The 13424-nt window shown below is 38.1% G+C and overlaps 1 protein-coding gene across 8 annotated transcripts in view; it reads left to right on the top strand.

Annotated features, from left to right (window-relative positions):
- Positions 1 to 13424, top strand: part of ppp4r4 (protein phosphatase 4, regulatory subunit 4) — a 105417-nt gene that overhangs the window by 44105 nt on the left and 47888 nt on the right. For all 8 annotated transcript variants that reach the window (XM_069916181.1, XM_069916178.1, XM_069916177.1 and 5 more), the window contains 3 exons: positions 6011 to 6158; positions 8139 to 8212; positions 11219 to 11325. In XM_069916181.1, coding sequence (XP_069772282.1) covers positions 6011 to 6158; positions 8139 to 8212; positions 11219 to 11325 — 329 coding nt within the window. The remainder of the gene's footprint in view (positions 1 to 6010; positions 6159 to 8138; positions 8213 to 11218; positions 11326 to 13424) is intronic.

Raw genomic sequence — 13424 nt, 5'->3', positions numbered from 1 at the left:
GCTCGGCCCTAGTCGGTTCGAGCAGCAAGTCGGAAGAGGCGGCGACTAGAGCTCGGGCAGTGTTCTGAGGAGCGAGGTGAAAGTGACAGGGTTAATTGGTCAAGAGTCAAAGGCAAAGGAACGGCCAGTGAGTGAGTGGCCTGGTGAAGGAGTGGGGCTTCAAGGCTTTGGCTTGAGAGGCTTTGGCAAGCAGAGGCTGAGGTCGAGCATATCTGGATTAAGGTAAGGCGGTATATTTGTCACATTTTATCTTTTTGGTTTTTTTCTATCTGTGTACAGTGAGGAGGAGAGAGAAGGGATGTGTGTGAGAGCACTTTGTTGTTCTCAGTGTCCGATGTGGGAGGTCCTGGAGTCTTCTATCCTTCTGGACATCCATGTCTGTACTAGGTGTGCTGAGCTGCAGCGTCTCTGGGATCGTGTTAGAGAACTGGAGCTCGATGACCTCGCTGAGGCTGTCATAGATAGGAGTTATAGCCAGGTGATCTCACTAAGACCACAGGAGGAAGATCAGTGGGTTACAGTTAGGAAGGGAAAGGGAAGAGAGAGGTAGAAGAGAGGGCTTCTGTGCCTGTAGCCCTCAACAATAGGTACTCCTCCTTGAGTACTATTGGGAGGGGGGTGGGGGGGACAGTCAGGCTGGGGAAAGCATCCATAGCTGTACCTCTGGCACAAGGTCAGAATCTGTAGCCAAAAAGGGTAGGGAAAGGAAGAGGAAGGCAATAGTTATAGGGGATTCAATGGTCAGGAGGACAGATAGGGGATACTGTGGATACGATAAAGAAAACCGGATGGTGGTTTGTCTCCCTGGTGCCAGGATCTGGGATGTAACTTCTCATGTCCAAGACATCCTAAGGGTAATGAGCCAGGGATAATGGTACCAACAACATAGAGAGGAAGTGTGAAGTGGTCCTAAAATGGATATAGGGAGGTAGGGAGCTAAAAAGATTGACTGCAAAGGGGATAATGTCTGGATTACTTCCTGTGTCACGTGATAGTGAGGGCAAGAATAGTATCAGGTGGAGGATGAATGTGTGGCTGAAGGGGTGGAGTAAGGGGCAGGGATTGAGTTCTTGGATCACTGGGATCTTTTTGGCGGGAGGTGGGACCTGTACCAAATGGATGAGCTGCATCTGAATCCCAGAGGAACCAGGATCCTGGCAGGACATTTGCTAGGGCTACTAAGGAGGCTTTATAATAACAATTACAGCACGGAAACAGGCCATTAGGCCCTTCTAGTCCGCACCGAACCAAACACCCCTTTCTAATCCCACCTCCCTGCACAATGCCCATAACCCTCCATCTTCCTCTCATCCATATACCTGTCCAACCTTTTCTTAAATAATACAATTGACTACGCCGCCACTATTTCTCCCGGAAGATCATTCCACACAGCTACCACTCTCTGAGTAAAGAAGTTCCCCCTCATGTTACCTCTAAACCTCTGCCCCTTAATTCTTAACTCATGTCCTCTTGTTTTAATCTTTCCTCCTCTTAACGGAAATAGTCTATCCACATCCACTCTGTCTATCCCTTTCATAATCTTAAATACTTCTATCAAATCCCCTCTCAACCTTCTACGCTCCAAAGAATAAAGACCCAATCTGTCCAATCTCTCCCCATACTCCAGATGCTTAAACCCAGGCAACATTCTGGTAAACCTTCTCTGCACTCTCTCCACTCTGTTTATATCCTTCCTATAATTAGGCGACCAGAACTGCACACAGAACTCCAAATTAGGCCGCACCAACGTCTTATACAATCTCAACATCACCTCCCAACTCCTATATTCCATGCAATGATTGATAAAGGCCAGCATACTAAAAGCCTTCTTCACCACCCTATTCACGTGAGTTTCTACCTTCAGGGAACGATGTACCGTCACTCCTAAATCTTTCTGCTCTTCTGTATTCCTCAATGCTCTCCCATTTACCACATATGTCCTATTCTGATTCTTCTTACCAAAATGAAGCACCTCACACTTATCAGCATTAAATTCCATCTGCCATTTTTCAGCCCACTTTTCTAAGCAGCCCAAATCCCTCTGCAATCCTAGAAAACCTTCTTCATTATCCACTATTCCACCTATCTTAGTATCGTCTGCATATTTACTAATCCAATTCACCACCCCATCATCTAGATCATTAATGTATATAACGAACAACAATGGGCCCAATACAGATCCTTGAGGCACACCACTGGTATGGTTGGGGGAAGGGGTCCATATAAAGGAGAACAGCAAAGAGAAAGTTTGTACACACATAGAGAAGGCTCGTAGACAAAGTTTGGGCATGGAAAAACATGGGATCGAAAAGGAAAATGATCAGTGCCGTGGTGGGGGGGGCGGGGGGATGATGGTAATAGAGTTGTCCGTAAAGATGGGGACAAGCAGAAGGTAAGATGTGGGAAATCTCTGAAATGCATTTACTTTAATACTAGGAGTATTGTAAGGAAGCTGAAGATGTGGATAGACACTTGGCAGTAAGATGTGGTGGTGATTAGTGAGACATAGTTGCAGGAGGGTTGTGACTGGCAGCTAAATATTCTGAGATTTCACTGCTTTAGGTGTGATCGAATTGGAGGGATAAGAGAGGGTGGTGTGGCATTGCTTGTCAGGGAAAATATTACAGCGGTGCTGATGCGAGATAGATTGGAGGACTCATCAAGGGAGGCGGTATAGGCTGAATTTAAAAAATGGAAAAGGAGTAATTAAAATTATAGGGGTGTATTATAGACCACCTAGTGGGGAGCGAGAAATGTGTAAGAAAATAGCTGAGATTTGTAATAAGCACAGGGTTGTATTAGTGGGGGATTTTAATTTTCCTAATATAGATTGGGAAACACATTCTGTGAAGGGGCTGGATGGATTATAATTTGTAAAATGGGTGCAGGATAGTTTTTTTTAAGTAATACATTGAGGTACCCACTACAGAAGGAGCAGTGTTGGATTTCCTGTTGTGGAATGAGGTAGGGCTGATGACTGAGGTGTGTGTTGGGGAGCACTTAGGGTCCAGTGATCATGGTACCATTAGTTTCAATATAATTATGGAAAGGGATAGGTCTGGTCCAAAGATTGGTTGGGTCTGATTTGTTTTATGGGAAGGAGGTAGAGAAGAATTGGAGATCTTTTAAAGGTGAGATTTTGAGGGTGCAGAATCTTTATGTTCCTGTTAGGATAAAAGGCAGAGCCAAAAGTTCAAGAGAACTTTTCAAGGAAGATTAGGTTGGTTCAAAATAATAAAAGGGAGGACTACATTAAATATAAGAAACCAGGTATAGACGAGATGCTTGGAAAATACATGGATTATAAAAAGAAGCTTAAGAAAGAAATTAAGAAAGCGAAAAGAAGGTATGAGGTGACTATAGCAAACAGGGTGAAAGTTAATCCGAAGGGTTTTTACATATATGTAATTAGCAAAAGGAGAGTGAAGGATAAAATTGGTCCCTTAGAGAATCCGAGTGGCAACTGTGTGGAGAGCCGAATGAGATGGGGGAGACATTGAATAAGTTCTCTTCGGTATTCACTAGTGAAAAGGATTTGGAATCATGTAGGATAAGAGAAGCAAAAGGAGTGATTATGGAAAATGTAGGGATTAGGAAAGGGGGGTGTTGGAACTTTTGAGGCATATAGTGGATAAGTCTCTGGGACCTGACGGAATTTTCCCCACGTCCTTGAGGAAAGTCAGGGAGCAAAATAGCAGAGGTTCTGACGTGATTTTTCAGCAGTTACTGTGAATGGTGCACAGGATTGGCATATCGCAAATGTGGTTCCTCTGTTTAAAAAGGGCTCCAGTGTAGGCCCAGCAATTATAGGCCAGTAAGTTTGACGTCAGTGGTCGGTAAACTAATGGAAAGTATTCTTAGAGACGATACATATAAGTATCCAGAGAGGCAGGGACTGATCAGGGACACTCAATGTGGGTTTGTGCGGGGAAGGTCATTTTTGAAAAATCTTGTTGAATTTTTTGAGGAGGTGACTAGGAGTGTTGATGAGGGTAGAGCAGTAGATGTTGTCTATATGGATTTCATTTTAAGGCCTTCGATAAGGTTCCACATGGAAGGTTGGTAAGCAAGGTTCAGGTGCTCGGTACTAAAGTTGAGATAGTCAGATGGGTTCAATGGTGGCTAGAAGGTTGATGCCAAAGAGTCATGGTGGTTAACTGTCTGTCAGGATGGAGGCTGGTGAAGAGTGGTGTGCCTCAGGGATTGGTGTTGGGTCCCTTGCTCTTTGTCATTTACATTAATGATTTGGATGATGGAGTGGTAAATTGCGTTAGTAAATATGCAGACAATACAAAAATATGGGGAGCTGTGGAGCAGTTCAAATAAGATTTCTCACTTTTTTTTGAAGGAGTAGAAAAAGCGGCATGGATTAAAATAGAATTCGATTAAAATAGGAGAGAGATTAGTAGTGGAATTTATATGGGATTCAAAATTAATGATTGGTGTTAAAGAAACACCATTATTGAAACACTTGATTACTGTTTGGAATAAAACAAAATTGGAATAAGACAAAATTGGAACAAAAGGAAGTATATCACCCAAGATGCCTCTGATTCAAAACTATTTTGTAACATTTTCAAAAGATTTGGTTTCATAAAGGCATTAAAACATTGAAGATTGTTATGAACAAGGGCAATTGATGTTATTTGAACAACTGAGGAATAAATATTGGAATAACTAATAATATTTTTTGTTATTTTAAATTGAGAGGATATTTGAAGGAAAGGTTAGGTCCAGCGATGCTGTTATCTAATTGTAGTGAGATGGAAACTCTTATTAGGAGCGGAAATACTAAGAGATTTACTTCTGTACTGTATCTTTTATTACAAACAAGTACTACTAAGCATGGAGTTCATAAATCTAGACAGAACTGGACTTGAATATTACAATTTATGAGCAAAGGTGGTCAGATCTCTTATCATACAATCTCGACAATACTATTAATGTAACGTATAGATTAATTCAATGTAATCTTTTTTACATCAGCTGTATTTGATACCACAAAAATTGAATAGAATGAAATCAGATTTATCAGATCAATGTTTTAGGTGTGGTGAAGAGACAGAAGCTTTCTTGCATTCAGCTTAGACATGTCCCTTTTTGGGTGGACTTAGGAAATTTTTAGAACAAGTTACAGGCATTGTATTTTCAAAAAAAACCCCAGATTTATTTCTATTGGGAAATATAGAAGTAACAAGACCTAAGTTGAAACTATCAATATACCAAATGAAATTTGTTAAAATAGCATTACCAGTGGCAAGGAAGTGCATTGCAGTGACTTGGAAATTAGATTCACACTTGGATATGGGAAAATGGAATGCAGAAATTCAAAGCTCTATCTCCTTGGAGAAAATTACATACAATTTGAGAAATAAATATAGTATATTTTTTGAAAATTTGGAGCCCATATATGCAAATATCAGGCATGAATATGTTCTTCCATCCTCTTGAGACCTGTGTTAACCTTCTTCCCTAAATTGAATATAGAAACCTTGCTGGAGTCCAATGTGCTGGAAGCAACTCTTCAAGCAATCCATGAAGCTATTTTTTCTTTTTCTTTACCTTACTAATATCCTTTTATATATAAATTTCTTTGGAGGTGGGGGGTTTGGGGAGGGAGGGTATGGGTTGAAATGTAATAATTGAAACTATCTTAAATTTAAATTTTTATTGTTTTATAATTGTCTATTAATTACATGCCTAAACTTTTTAAAATAAAATATTTAGAAAAAAAGGATATGTGATTCGCATCTGGCATTGGCTCTATTTTAAAATACCTTCATTAATGTGTCACCACCTATATTTTTAAAGTTGGAAATATGCAGATTACATCAAAAATACTTTTTAATAATGTTGACTACCTATACAAAAGCAATACTATTTCTTCTAAGTTTGAAGACAATGATACATCTAACAATACTTGTATGTAAAGAATTATTTGCAACTTACAGAAAAAGGAAAACTATTTTCCAGCGTACTAGTGTAACATGAATTCTGATATTTGTTATAGGAGGTACTCCATGTTGCAGGTGTGGAGATGCAGTTAGCTGCTGCAGTTTCATTTCTTACCATCTTACAAGAAGAGATAGTTTCCATCGCAGCTTATATTCACTCCTTTCTCCCAATTATATTAGTAAACCTGGATCACAAAGACACAGGTCAGTTTAATAATTAAGAATAAAGTACTAAACTATATTCTTTAGCATTAAATTATTATGATTACAAATGTGCCTTTTACCCTTAGACATCTGATTTATTTTGCTGTTTTAGAAATTATTATTTTCAGAAAATTATAATAAAGCTCATTAGAAGAATGTGAAAATGTTGGTTAATTGGAAAGTGCCTTTTTTTTTGTTGAAGTACGTTGGTTTTAAGCATGGCCTTAAAAAGGGGAGGATGAAATAGAGGGACAAGATTATCCAATTAAAGCTAAGGTTATTGAACAGCATTGGATTAGTAATTGAGGTATCCTGTTTAATATCCAAAGAAAAAGATTTAGATTTATAAAGACAGTACATATTTACCAAAGGGCAATCCTCAATAGCTCTGTGTTTCTGTGTGTGTGTATCTATATATATATATATATATATATATATATATACATACACATGTGTGTATGTGTGCAGGAGGACTGTTTTCCATTCAGGTCATCGATACATATCTACTTGTAGAGGTGTGAAAGCAATTATAGCTAAGAGTGGGAATAGGGAGTATTTTGATTTTTTTTTTAAAGTGCAAGTATCCCATATTATCTTTTGAAATAGTTTATTGTCCAAGTAGTTTTTCAGCATGTTTTCCTTTTTTTCAATTAATTCACATTAACTAACTGAATCTTAGTTAAACTAAAACACAAAAACAAAGTTTGTCTACATGTGTATTTTTCTAGAAATATTAGAATTAGTGTAGAAGTATTCAATTAATTTTTGCACTTCAGACAAGGATATCGACCACCGTCACTCTATGTGGCTTGATTGCATTTCCAGACTGTCCACGATGTGTTTACTCTTTCGTGGCAATTAGGACTAGAGTGAAAATGCTGGAATTATGGATGTCTCCATCCTGTAATAAAATGCTTACTTTGTAAGGTTCTATTCATATCTCCCCATACCTGAATGCAATGTGCCTTTTATTTTAACATTAACTATTGCATTATCAAACAATGTGAAGCTGGAGGACTCAATAGGTCAAGCTGCATCCAAGGGTGGAAAAGGCCAGTCAACATTTTGAGTCAAGACCCGCTACTGAGATAAAAGTGACATCAAATATATGAAAGGAAACAAGGGGAAGGAAGAAATTGGGGATGGCTAAAAGGTGCAATGGCATTGAAAGAAGGTGGGAGAGATTGAGACATAGGTGGGGAGCAGAGAAGGTTAGAGGGAAAAGTAAGAATGAGAGAGGGTAAAGAAGGAAGTAGTGAATTCAGACAGAGCTGGAAGTTACTCAAAAATTGAACTATCTATGCTCATGGTTTCAGGCTATCCAGGAGTGGTATGATGTGTTGTTCCTCCGGTTTATGTTTAGCTTCACCCTGGAAATGGATGAGGTGGAGGGGAGTTGTGTCTATGTGAGAATGGCAAAGGGGGTTGAGAAGTTTGGCCACAGAGTGCAGATGCTCAGTGAAGTGGTCATCTGATCCACATTTGTTCTCGCTGATTCAGAGGAGGCCACACTGAGTGTATCAAATGCAGAAAATTAGGTTGCTCGATGTGACTACAAACACTGCCTTACCTGAAAGATCTGTGTGTAGCCATAGATGGAAGTGAGGGGCTGGGGGGGTGGGGGGGGGGGAGTGGTGAGGTGAGATGTAGGACAAGTTTTGTGCTTTCAGCGATTACAGGAGGAAGTGCTTAAGGTGATGGAAGAGTGGATGTGGAGGAGAGCTGACTGGAGAGTCTTGGAGGGATTGATCCCTATGAATAGCAAATGGGGGTGGGGAGGGGAAGATATGGCAAGTGGTGGGATTGCATTGAAGTTGCTTTCTATGCAGCTGTTAAAATTAGGCTTCCAAAAACCAATCTCATTATTGCTGCATATTAAAAATGGCTTTTGCAGAATCAGACAATGAACTTAATTATGCAATATATTAAAAAAGATAGTTTTGCAGTTTAATTTGTCACAATTATGATTTATTTGTGCAGTGATCAGCAACGCCTGGTTGGAGACTCTCCTGACTGTAATCAATGCTTTACCAAAGGAAACAATCAGGCAAGAGGTAATGTAAATGTAAAAAAAAATATGTATTTGCTGATTCCATGTATGTACATGTAGACAAACTGACTCAATTTCCGAGAAAGATTGTACGTCTTGCAGATATTCATTTGAATGATAATAAGAACTTAGTCTCTTGTAATCTATGTTAAAAACAAAGTATTTCATTTGGTCATAAAACATACCAGAAGGCTGTTCAGTTCATCTTGATTGCACCAGGTCTTTGTTAGACCTGTTCAACTTTTACACCTTGTATTTTTCCTGTTTGATTTTTTTTTCAAGTATTTATCCAGTTGTCTTTATTGGAACCACTCTCCAGATCAAAACAATTTCTGCTGCACATAAAACAAATCCTTGGGGCGCCATTGTTTCTTTCATAGACATAGAATTCTGCATCACATGACCATGTCCTTCTGCCCAACTTGTCCATGCCAAAGCTAGTCCCATTTAACTGCATTCTGCCCATGTGCATCTAAAACTTTACTATCCTGTACCTATGTAGACATCTTTTGAACATAAGAATTGTCCCCACTTTTACCACTTCCTCTATGTAAACCAGGTACCCCTCAGGTCTCTTTAAATTCTAACTAGTTTAGATTCATCTACTTCAGGGAAATGGCTTATCTATCTACCTTATCTATGTCCCACATTATTTTATAAATGTCTATTATGTCCCCCAGCCTCCTTCGCTCCAGGGAAAAAAGTCCCAGCCTTTCCAGCCTCACCATTTAATTTAAGCCATCTTGTCCCTGAAATATTTTTCTTACCACCTTTAAATTTATGCTCACAGTTTACAGACGATCTGCCAATGGAACCAATTTCACGATATTTGGTCTATTGAACCTTTGAAAAGTTCTATTGTTCACCTCTTAGCGTTCTTTTCTCCAAGGAGAATAGATCTGGTTTCTCATTTCTATCAGTTTAACAGCTCTCATTTAGTAAATCTCTACACCTTTTCCAGGATATTGCTGTTCTTTAGAATTCTGCTAAGAACTGAGCTCAATAGCTTACTTAAAGCTGGACAGACCCTTTTACATATTGCATTATCAAACAATGTGAAGCTGGAGGACTCAATGTGAAGCTGGAGGACTCAATGTGAAGCTGGAGGTCTTATAAGTTTATAACTTTGCATTTTGACTTTTTATAATAAAACTCAATTCCTTAATTTGCAGTGTAGGCAATCTATCCTGCCACCTGGAAAGATGTGTACATCCATGGCAATGAAGCTTATAATGGGGGGGGGGGGAGAGAAGAGGTAATAGCCTCTCAAAGGAACATAGCAGTAGCAGCAATGGCCAGATCAGTGGCAGCAAAATGGCACTGCTGTAAAGCAGGGTAGGCCAAGAAACAGCAGAACTATAGTGATCGGGGACTTATTAATCAGGAACATGGACAGGTGTTTCTCAATCCTCAAGCGAGACTCCAGATGGTGCCAGAGTCAAGGATGCTCAGGACATTCTGAAAATGGAGGGCGAGTAGCAGAAGTTGTAGTCCATATTGATACCAGCAGCACAGAAAGTTGCTGAGGTCGTGTAAAGAGAACTTGGAAGCTGAATAGCAAGTTAAAAGATAGGACTTCTCGGGTTGTAATTTCAGTGTTATTTTCTGTGTCATGAGCTCGCAAGGCAAAGAATAAGAAGGCAGTACAGTTAAATTCATGGCTAAATGGCTGCTGCAGGGTTTCAGATGGTGGGCTTCAGATTCTTGGACCATTGGGCCCTCTTCTAGAGATTTTGGCCCTGTAAAACAGGGGCAGATTGCACGTGAACTAGAGGGCCACCAATATCTTGAGAGGGAGATTTGCTATCGCTTCTTGGGAGGTTTTAAGTTAGTCTATCAGATGATCAAATTGAGGCTAATATAGATGTTAATGTGAGCAAGTTTGGTAGACAAGAAAGGCTGAAAGTAAGTCAGAGAGCATGAAAAATCTGAGAGCTAACTGAATTTATTTTAATGCAATAATTCAATTGCAAGTATTGAAACAAATAGGTGGATAAACTCAGGGCATGAATTGATACATGGAACTGGGATCTTATGGGCACAACCAAAACATGTCAGAGTGAAAGAGAGGACTCACAGCTCATTGTTCACACTACAGATGCTGCAGGTGAGCTTGAGACGAGTGATTGTTGTGTTTTTTCATTAGTGAGAATGCCATTGCTGTATTTAGATTGGATACTCATCAGGGATGCTCCTGTGAGACTATACAGATAAAACATTGAAATAAGAAGTGGATGATTTTACTCTGATTGGGTTTTATTAGAGCAGCAACCCATAACAATCGGTTGGAATTAGAAGAGCAAACATGTAGGGAGATAGCTTCAGAAATACAGATGTCAGAATAGTAGCTGATTTCAATTTCCCTGATATTCACTGGGACTTTCACAATACAAAAGGCTGGACAGAAATTATTAAGTGTCCAAGAAAGTTTTCACAAAGAATATATAGATGGCCTACGAGAGAGGGCACAATACTGGACCCTCTTGTGGGAAATGATAAAGGGCAAATAACTGACATATCAACTGGGGAGAACTTTAAGACCAGTGACCATAACTTCAGTAGTTTTAAAATAGTGAAAAAAGATAGGAATAGTCTGTAAGTTAAAGCTCCCTTTAATTTTTCATGTTTATCCTATTTCTCAGTACTATTCTAAATAAAAAAAATGTTTTTCCAGACGTCTACTTTGCTATCAAATTTTTAAAAAACTCTTCACTATCTCTACATTGAGAGAATTACTACTTCAGTAAAATATGCCAGTTTATAACATATGGATTGCTTTCCAAAACTCTGCTTTCACTTTTATAGATTATCCCTAATACTACAAGTAATTATTTTTATCCTGTACATTTCTGTTTAAATAGTTATTACCTTTTTGGCAAAAAAAGGGTTGTTTTGAGTGATTTTTTTTTAAAAGTGAATATAATTAAAAGCTGTAAAATATCATTGTAAATGTTTTCTGGTGCTTAAAATAGTTTCTGTTTTCAGTAAACCTATTTTTATTTTTGTTTAGATTTTGTCCCCACTGGTCTCAAAGGCTCAGTTATCACAAACAGTCCAGTCACGTTTAGCCAGCTGCAAAATTCTTGGCCAAATTGCCAGGAAATTTGAATCTCATGTGTAAGTGAAATGAATATTTTTGTTGGTAACTTTGCTGCTACATGGTAATAATTTGATATACATTCAATTTAATATAATCTCACTCTTTTAATGACTAAATATTTCATCTAAAGCAAGCAGAAAATTTGTGTTCTCATAAAGCTTTTCAGTATTGCATTCTTATAGGATGCTCATTTTATTGTGTAGCAATAGGGCGGCATAGTTAATGTAGCGGTTAGCACAACACTGTTACGGCACCAGTGACTAGGACTGGGGTTCAAATCCCGTGCTCTTTGTAAGGAGTTTGTATGTTCTCCCTGTGTCTGCATAGGTTTCCTCAGGGTGCTTTGGTTTCCTCTCACTATTCAAAAATTTATCGGGGATGTTGGTGTAATTGTGTGGCATGGGCTTGTGGGCTGAAAAGGCCTGTTACTGTATGTAAAAGGGTCTGTGCTGTATTTCTACGTCTAAATATAAATTAGTATATTAGTAATATGGACTCTAATCTGATCATTCAATTTTTCTCCTCATGCCTTAAATCTGCAGTAGTTATTATCTAATATCATCAATGAAATTGAATTATCTGTAACTTTCAAAACCTGTCAAAAGTTCTTAATTTTGTAAAATTAATAAATAGCCCATGCATGTAGGAGGAAATCATTTTTTTCACCTCTGCAATAAATTGAAGAACAGTTCCAAGCTGAGAATTGATTATTCCAGTCTGTGTTATTGGTGATCTGCAAATTGCTGATCCATAAAATGTAGTACTTCATGTAGTATTAAATCACTGTAACCTTAACTCTCTTTTCATAAACAGAAATCTCATCATTTTATCTGGTTCTGAGGAATCTCGTAATTTTTTTAAATGCACGTGTCTTAACAAAATGACTCTCCTCTACATCAAAAAAATTCACTCCAGTTGTATAGAATGTATATTCTAAAACCAGTTTAATATATTTCCAAAATCTGCACAATATTAATTATTTCATTCAAACATCAATTAAATGGCTGAATCATTTTGATTATCATGTAGACATTCTTATTATTTTTCAATCCTATTTATTTGCACTGAATCATTTTGCAATCAAACATAAATTTTCCATTCTCTTCACACATATTACCTTTGAATTGTTTTACGTCGCATCATTTAATTATTAAAACAGTTTGCAATTTTGGTCTATTTTTTAATTGTCTTCCCTTGTTTGTCTCTTAGCTTTTGGTAGATAGATGTGTTATTTAACATGGATCATGAAACAGTGCAACACAACAATAAGATCTTCAACCTATGTTGTCTGTGTCAACTGTGATTCCAATTTAAGCTGCACATCTGACTGTAAAAGATTTATATTCCTGTTTGTTCTTGTGTCAGTCTAAATGCCTCTTAAATATTGCTATGGTATCTGCATCCATCACTTCTCTGGCAGAGCATTCTAAGCACCCACCACTCTCTTAAATCTGCTTTAAATGTTCCCCTTTCACCTTAAAGCTACATCTGCTATTATTTAACATTTCCATCCTATGGGGAGGATAAAGACTGATTATAATTATCTAATGCCTCACAATTTGATATACTTTTATCAGGCTACCCTTCAGCCTCTGATGCTCAAAGGAAAATAATTCATGTTTATTTGATGGTATTCTTTTCATTAAGAAGTGGAGATAAATGGAATAAGTGTAAATGGGCATCATGACCAGAATGGATGTGTTGGGCTGAATTACAGTACACCTTTATAACTTGAATAACTAAAGTTAAAGCAAGCATTTAGCCTTTTTAAGAATGCTAATAACTATAGAACACACATAACTAAATAAAATTGTTAAAATAAAGCAACAAAAAAAAATGGATTGCTTCCTGTTTCCCTCCAATTCTGCAGGCTTAAAATCCCTGTTGAAATTGGAGAGTTATTTGATTCTGTGCCAGCTCAGTCCTGGCACTGGATCCAAGTGGCAATTCTGCAGCAAGATGCTGACATGGGAGTTTCAGAAATGGGAGAAATTGCCAGATTTTCACTGCCCCTCCCTGAAAAATTCAATTGGTTGCTGACTTGCACTCCTTCAACTAAAAGTCTGCTGTACGCTTCTCTGGGAAAAAAAAGCTTCTTGTTTCACTTAATGTTCTA

This window comes from Narcine bancroftii, chromosome 2, assembly GCF_036971445.1.
Source record: "Narcine bancroftii isolate sNarBan1 chromosome 2, sNarBan1.hap1, whole genome shotgun sequence".
In the NCBI taxonomy this organism is placed as follows: Eukaryota; Metazoa; Chordata; class Chondrichthyes; order Torpediniformes; family Narcinidae; genus Narcine; species Narcine bancroftii.
Note: the sequence above shows the minus strand (reverse complement) of the source record. Positions and strands in the feature narration are given on the sequence as shown.